A 6517-nucleotide genomic window follows, 5' to 3' on the forward strand; every position below is an offset into this window, starting at 1 on the left:
GGAGAGAGAGAATCCTGAGAAGGCTCTGCGCCATCCTCCCAGAGCCCAATTCGGGGCTCGAACCCACGAACCATGAGATCATGACCTGAACCGAAGACAGACGCTTAACTGACTGAGCCCCCCGAGTGCCCCTGTAATAAATCTCTTAAAATTTAATTTTTTATTAAGACTTTACTTCTTTGAGCAGTGTTAGGCTCACGGTAAAACAGTGGGGAGAGGACAGTGATTTCCCACCTGCACTACGCAAGCCCCCTGTGCCGTCGGCGTCCCCACCACAGTGGGACGTGAGTGCCCTGGAGGAAGCTACGGTGACCTGTCATCATCGCCGGGGCCTGTGTTTACAGGAGGGCTCAGTTCGCGCGCACGCTCTGGGTCTGGGCCAGGGGACGACATGCACCCATCTGCTATCAGGGCCCGCACTGGCCGCACCCGGTCCCTCCCTCCGCAGCGCCAGCCCCCGGAAACCACGGAGCCTCTTACTGTCTTCGTGGTCCTGCCTTTCTGGAACGAGTCACTGCCTGCTTTTCAGTCCTTCCCTGTCACTGAGTCTCAGCTGTTGACTTGCGATGCGCTTTGCTGATCACCTTCGTTTGCGCCTGCCTTGGGGTTCTCATCACATCCATCAATCTATAGCTTGTATCCAGTCTAGGCATCTTTTGCTGTCATTTCTTTGGACATTTTCTTCTCCACACTTTTTCTGGGACCCCAACTACATGTGTGTTGGACTTCTTGATATTGTGCCATTTATCAGTGCTGCTGTTTATTTTTTTAATTTTTTTCATTTTTGTTAAAGCCTTTTCTCTGTGCTTCATTTTGGGTAATTTCTCCTGTTTATATTTTCTAGATGAACAGTCTTCTCTTCTGCAGTGTCTCCCGGCTATTAATACCATTCAATGTATTATTCATTTCAGATCTGTGTGGGGAACAGAGCTGGTGGGGGGAACAGAGCTAACGTGGGGAACAGAGCTGGTGTGGGAACAGAGCTAATGTGGGGAAGAGAGCTGGTGGGGGGAACAGAGCTGGTTTGGGAACAGAGCTAACGTGGGGAAGAGAGCTGGTGGGGGGAACAGAGCTGTGTGGGGAACAGAGCTGGTGTGGGAACAGAGCTATCGTGGGGAGCAGGGCTGGTGGGGGGAACAGAGCTGTGCGGGGAACAGAGCTGGTGTGGGGAACAGAGCTGACGCGGGGAACAGCGCTGGTGGGGGAGCAGTGGGGTACAAGTGGTTCCTGTGCCGTGGTCGAGCGACCTGGTGATCGGTCTCTGTTGCAGCCAGCAGTGTGGGCTGACAGCAGGCTGGACGCTCTCCAGCCCAACTGCCCATCTCCTCTGGGTCCACCCTGCGGCAGAGTTGGGGGATGTGATCCCCCGGGTGGGCAGACCCAGGGCTCCAGGCACCGGGTGGCACGACACCACCACAGCTGCGGCGTGAGGTCAGCGATCGCTCCAAAGCCACAGAAAGGGTGAAGGAATTGGGAGAAACCGAGGCTCAGTACTCAGCGCCGTGCCCCTCCTGCTACTTGTCCACAGCAGGCCTATTTTAGAGCGCTACTGGTCCACGAGTCCTTCAACGGCTGGGATAAAATTAGAACTCTTCTCTCCAGGAGCAAACGCCACATTTCTAGGCTTTGCTTTCTCGCCTACACCGCCCCCTGCTGGCAATGTCTCTGCCCTGCCGCATCCCTGGTCTTGGGGGTCAAATGGGATTTTCGGGCCAATGAAGGGAGACCCCTGGGGCCAGGCATCCCCAGGCCAGACTCCAACGGCGGAGAGAGGAGGCCGAGGCAAGGGACGCCAGGACCTCGCCATGTGATAGAATGATTTATTAGAACAAATTCCATGACAACTCATATAAAATAATCGTTTTCCGAAAGACAGCCATAAGACCACCTGAGGACAGACAGACAGAAGTACCTCCGAGAAGCCAGACAAATAAGTTACCGATCCCGAGTCGAAGGCTGGAAGGGGGAGGAACAGGAATTTGTGAATAAAAAAAAGTGTACAACGATCACTGAGGGTGGGTGTGGATGGAGAACGGCCACTGTTTGCTTCCAGGGGACGGGCTGCGGGCGACTGTGTGGGGCATGCAGGAGACAGCGGGCCGGCACCTCCTCCATGTGGACCAGCAGGCTCGAGGGGCGGGGTCCTGGCAGGGACCCCGCCACCACTCGCACACAGAAACGGGGGGGGGGGGCATACAGGACCCATGCACACGAGTCCACATCAGCTAAATGTAAACACAGACACACACGTCACCCATGGGGCCCGGACTCACACCCACTGGCCTCCGGGCCCCGTCCCGCAACCGCCACTCACACAGGCGCCAGGCAGGGTGCACGGCGACCCCGCGCCACGGCGGCCAGGGTGGGCCAGCCCCGCCCCCACCTGCCACAGCCCGCGGGCTCTTTGGCTTAGAGGCTCCAGAAACGGGCCCCCCTGGGGGGGCGTGCTCTGCCCCCCCTCCCCCGGCGTGTTCCCAGCTGAAAGAACCCTGAGAAGGCAAACTGTCCCGGGGGGGGGGGGGTCTCTCCCTGCTCTCCCCGCCCCGCCCCTGCACCGGGACCGGAGCACAGCAGCCTTGGGGGCCCCGAGCCAGACACCCAGGTAATGCCCACAGCATCAGGGAGGACGGGGGTGAGGGTGGGGGAGGGCATGCGGCCCAGGGAGGCTCTGGTTTCCAGCCACTTGGGTCTAGTGCTCACCACACACCCCCCCGGCCCCACCCCGGCCTAGAACCGCAGGAAGCCGAGTGCGGCCAGCGTCCCGAGCTGGGACCTATCGCCCTGCAGTGTGGACACGTGCCTGGGCTGGCCGGGAGCGCGGGTGCGTGTCTGGCATGCGTGTGTGCCCGTGTGCACGGCCGGCGTGGCAGCAGCCACACACTCGGTGGGCTTGGCAGTTGCGTTGGCACCAAAGAAGTGGGGTTCCCGCCCCGAACGTCTCCGCGGGCCACGTCCCCGCCCCAGGCCACCGGGCCACCCATGAGGGCCCCGGCCGGGTGCGCCCCGGCCTCCGGTCCCGGGGCACCGCCAGCCCCTCCCGGCTCTGTGTTTGGCATTGAAAGGCACCCCCCGGCCCAGCCGTGGCCGGCGCCCGGGGCCTCCGACAGAACAGCAGCCCCCGGCGCCAGAGGCGGGGGAGGGGCCTCCCGGGCCCAGGGAGCCGCGGCGATGGCACAGACGACTCTTTCCTCAAAAGCTAAAGACGAAAAGGACAGCGTGGAGAGGAGGCAGGGGACACACCTGTGACGCGGGCCGCGGCGGTGGCCGCAACGGGAGCCAGGCCGGGCCGGCCCGTCCAGCTGGGGTGCTGCTGGGAGCTAGGGAGGGGCCCGGGGAACCGAGGCCCCTGCCCAGGGGTTATGGCACGTGCGGGGGGCTCCGCGTGAACCGTCCGCAGCCGGGAAGGGCGGCAGTGGCGGATAAAGGGGGCTGGCGGCGCCGGCCCCGGGCACAGGGGGACCGCCGCGGCCCCCACCGCCTAGATCAGGAACCTCTCCGCGTCAGGGAGGAAGTCGGGGAGGAAGGCGGGGTCCGGGAGGCCGGGGGACCCGCAGTTCGCCCGCGGCGGGCAGCTCCTCAGAGGCAGGGCCAAGGGGGGCGACGCTGGGCTCTGGGCGGCCGGCCGGCCTTTCCCAAGCTGGGCCGAGCCCGCAGCGCCCCGGTTTCCGGTCAGCAGGTCCAGATTCCCGCTGGGGTCCACGATGGCGTTGATGACTGCGGGGGCAGGAGCGTTAGGCCAGCCCGAGGGACCCACCCCGGGGCCTCCCAGCCGGCTAACGGTGGGCAATGCATCTGGTCTCCCACCAAGGACCCTGCGTGGGGGTGGGGGGCAGCAGCACCAGTGTGGGTCCCCCCCCACTGCCCGCCCGCGTCTGGCCACACCCACCTTCCAGCTGCTTCTGTACCCGCCTCAGTTCTTTCAGGATGGAGCTGATTTCCTGGAAGCGAGCGAGCAAGGGGAGATGGGACAGGACCGCCAAGGGGTCACCTCTCCCCCAGGTCTGTGGCCAGAGCCCCCCACTCCCTGGAGCCAGGTGGCTGGGGGACGGGGCCGGCGCCCACCTTGTTGGACGTCTTCAGGATGGGCACCTCGTTCTCTGAGTTGATCCTGGCTTCCAGCTCCTCCCAGGCACGCCCTGTGTTCTGAAAGAGGATCCTGCCGCCCAGGGGTGGGAGCGGGACGGGCAGAGGACAGTGAGGACCGAAGCCTAGTCCCACAGGCTCCCAGGCCACCCCACCCACCACGCCCCTCCCGTGCCCGAGGGGAAACTGAGGCCCGGAGGAGGGCCTGGGCCTGGCTGGTGCCAGAGCCCCCGTCCCCGCCTCACGTAGGGAGGGCTGGGGGTCACCCTGGGGGCTCTGGCTGCCACAAGCTTGGGGCCTGGCGGCCGGGTGTGTGTGTGTGTGTGGCCCCGGCAGGCCCTGGTTGACACGTGCGTGTGTGTGTCCGAGGGGCCTGTGGAGCCCGCTGGCCCTACTCACTTCATCTTCTCGGCGAGGTGCTCCGTGTTCTCTCGGATGGCGTGGGACAGCTGGGACACGGGATTGAGCATCAGGTTGTCAAAGATCACCTGCGAGGACCAGGTGTCAGTGCGGCGCCCGGGAGCCCTGGGCACACCCCACCCCTGGCCAGAGGGACCCCTGTGTGCAGCCAGGCCAGCTGTCTGCAGGGGAGGGAGGGGGGGGGGCGCCTGCCTCCTCACGGTTCCAAGGCCGCATCTTGTTGGCGAGGGGGTCCTCACAGCGGTCGTTCATATTCTGGTCCAAGTCCCGAGAGCTCAGGGGGCCAGGTGGCACCTTCTGGAAGTTGAGGCTGGCCTCAGGGATTCGTTGCACCAGCTGCAGACAGGGCAGGGCTGCGTCAGTGCACCTCGGGGGCCGCCCGCCAGCAGGTGCGGGCACCCACGCCCCGCTGCTACGACAGCGAGGAGACAGCCGACCCCACGCCCTGGGCGCTCAGGACTCCTGGACGCCCCTGCCCCCAAGGCAGCTGTTCGGAGAGCCGAGCGGAGGACGCACAGCCTTGGTGCCTGTCCGCCCTCTGCCAAGGTGTGCCAGAAGCTGCCGCAGGGCGGGGGGAGGCCAGACACGGCCTGACCGGACCTCACGGCTCGGGGAGCGGGGGCGGGGCTGGGCTCACCTCCTCACGGGCGGAGATGGTTGAGGCAGGGGTGCTGGGCACGTTGCTGAGGGAGGGGCTACGGGCGGGCCCCGGTGAGCCCAACGAGTCGCCGTCCCCGGCCACGTCATGGATCTCCCGGGCCAGGATGGCCACGTCCTTCACTAGCGTCTGGCTCAGCCTGCGGGAGCAGGGAAGAAGGCAGGTGCCGTGGGGTCCGCCGGGCTGGGGCCGGTGTTGGCAGGTCGGAGAGCAGGAGGCTGACAGAACCCGGTGCCCGTCCCCAGGCAGACCTCCCCCTCTCAGGTGCAGGCAGGAGCCCCTCCCAAGGGACAAGTGCCGGTGAGGGGCAGGCGGCCCGCAGCCTGGCCCAGACTGTGCCCCAGCGGCCGTCGGCAACGTCAGAGCTGGCAGGGCCCCGTCCGGAGGCTCAAGGCCCCAGTGCCCCCTGAGGGGTGGCCGGAGCTGGGCCGGGCAGGGCCAGGTGGGAAGGGCTCCAGAACGAGCCACACACACCCTCTCCTCCTCCGGCCACCAGGGCCGGGCATCAGGGCTGCCACAGAACGTGTGGCCACACGAGCCCTCCTCTGCAGGCAGGGACACCAAGGTGGGGGAGGGGTCACAGACCACGATCAGAATCAGGCAAAGGCTGACAGAGGCAGGCAGAGACCGGGCACCTGCCCGCAGGGGAGGCAGGGAGGCTGAGGGAGGCTAAGCCCCCAGCATCAGCCTGGCCTCACCCGCGCCCTGCACAGGCGATGACGTGCGTCCCCTCGAGCCCCAGAGGACCGGGGACGGCTTCTGCCCCTACTGCCTGCGAGGTCCCCGGGCCCAGCCTGCAGCCTCTGTTCCCTGTCCCCGAAGCTCATCGGGTTCCACAGCCAGCAGATCCTGTGCCACCGGAGCCCCCGGCCCAGGCTTGAGGCACTGGAGCCCCTTGTCACTGTCCGCCACCATCCCCCCTCACCGCAGGGGCACGAGGCCCACCCCGCCCAGCTTCCTCCCGTCAACGCCTGCTGTCGCCCCAGGGACGGGGACAGAGCTTCCAAGGCCACCGAGGACCAGGTCTCTGCCCTCGGCAGTCTCAGCACCACCCAGGGCACCTCCCAGCCGGCCCCCAGGGCCCATCCACTCCCAGCGGTACCGCAGCCCCTGCCTGGCGGGGCCACCGGAGCCCAGCCCCCAGAAATGCTAGTCACAGCTGGAGGAAACCATCCTGGCCGGCCCCTCCCTCCCCGGCAAGGCTGACCTAGGTCCCCTCAAGATGAGGCTCCCCCACTGGGCTCCCCCACTGGGCCCCACCCTCCCTACGTCCAGAAAACACAGAAGAAGCCCCTCAAATTCACAACAGCACCAAACCAGCCTGTGCCCCTGCCTCAGTGCCCGACTCCCCCCCCC

At 65.7% G+C, this 6517-nt stretch overlaps 1 protein-coding gene across 1 annotated transcript in view; it reads right to left on the reverse strand.

The window, feature by feature from the left end:
* Positions 1-1803: 1803 nt before the first annotated feature.
* CEP170B (centrosomal protein 170B) overlaps positions 1804-6517 on the reverse strand; it is a 25430-nt gene continuing 20716 nt past the window's right edge. The window contains exons 13-18 of the mRNA XM_049612006.1: positions 5141-5300; positions 4696-4839; positions 4483-4571; positions 4063-4156; positions 3887-3938; positions 1804-3714 (exon numbers count right to left, since the gene is read on the reverse strand). Of these exons, the coding sequence (XP_049467963.1) occupies positions 3479-3714; positions 3887-3938; positions 4063-4156; positions 4483-4571; positions 4696-4839; positions 5141-5300 (775 nt within the window). The 3' untranslated portion in view covers positions 1804-3478. The remainder of the gene's footprint in view (positions 3715-3886; positions 3939-4062; positions 4157-4482; positions 4572-4695; positions 4840-5140; positions 5301-6517) is intronic.

Source organism: Panthera uncia, assembly GCF_023721935.1.
Source record: "Panthera uncia isolate 11264 chromosome B3 unlocalized genomic scaffold, Puncia_PCG_1.0 HiC_scaffold_1, whole genome shotgun sequence".
NCBI classification, from domain to species: Eukaryota; Metazoa; Chordata; class Mammalia; order Carnivora; family Felidae; genus Panthera; species Panthera uncia.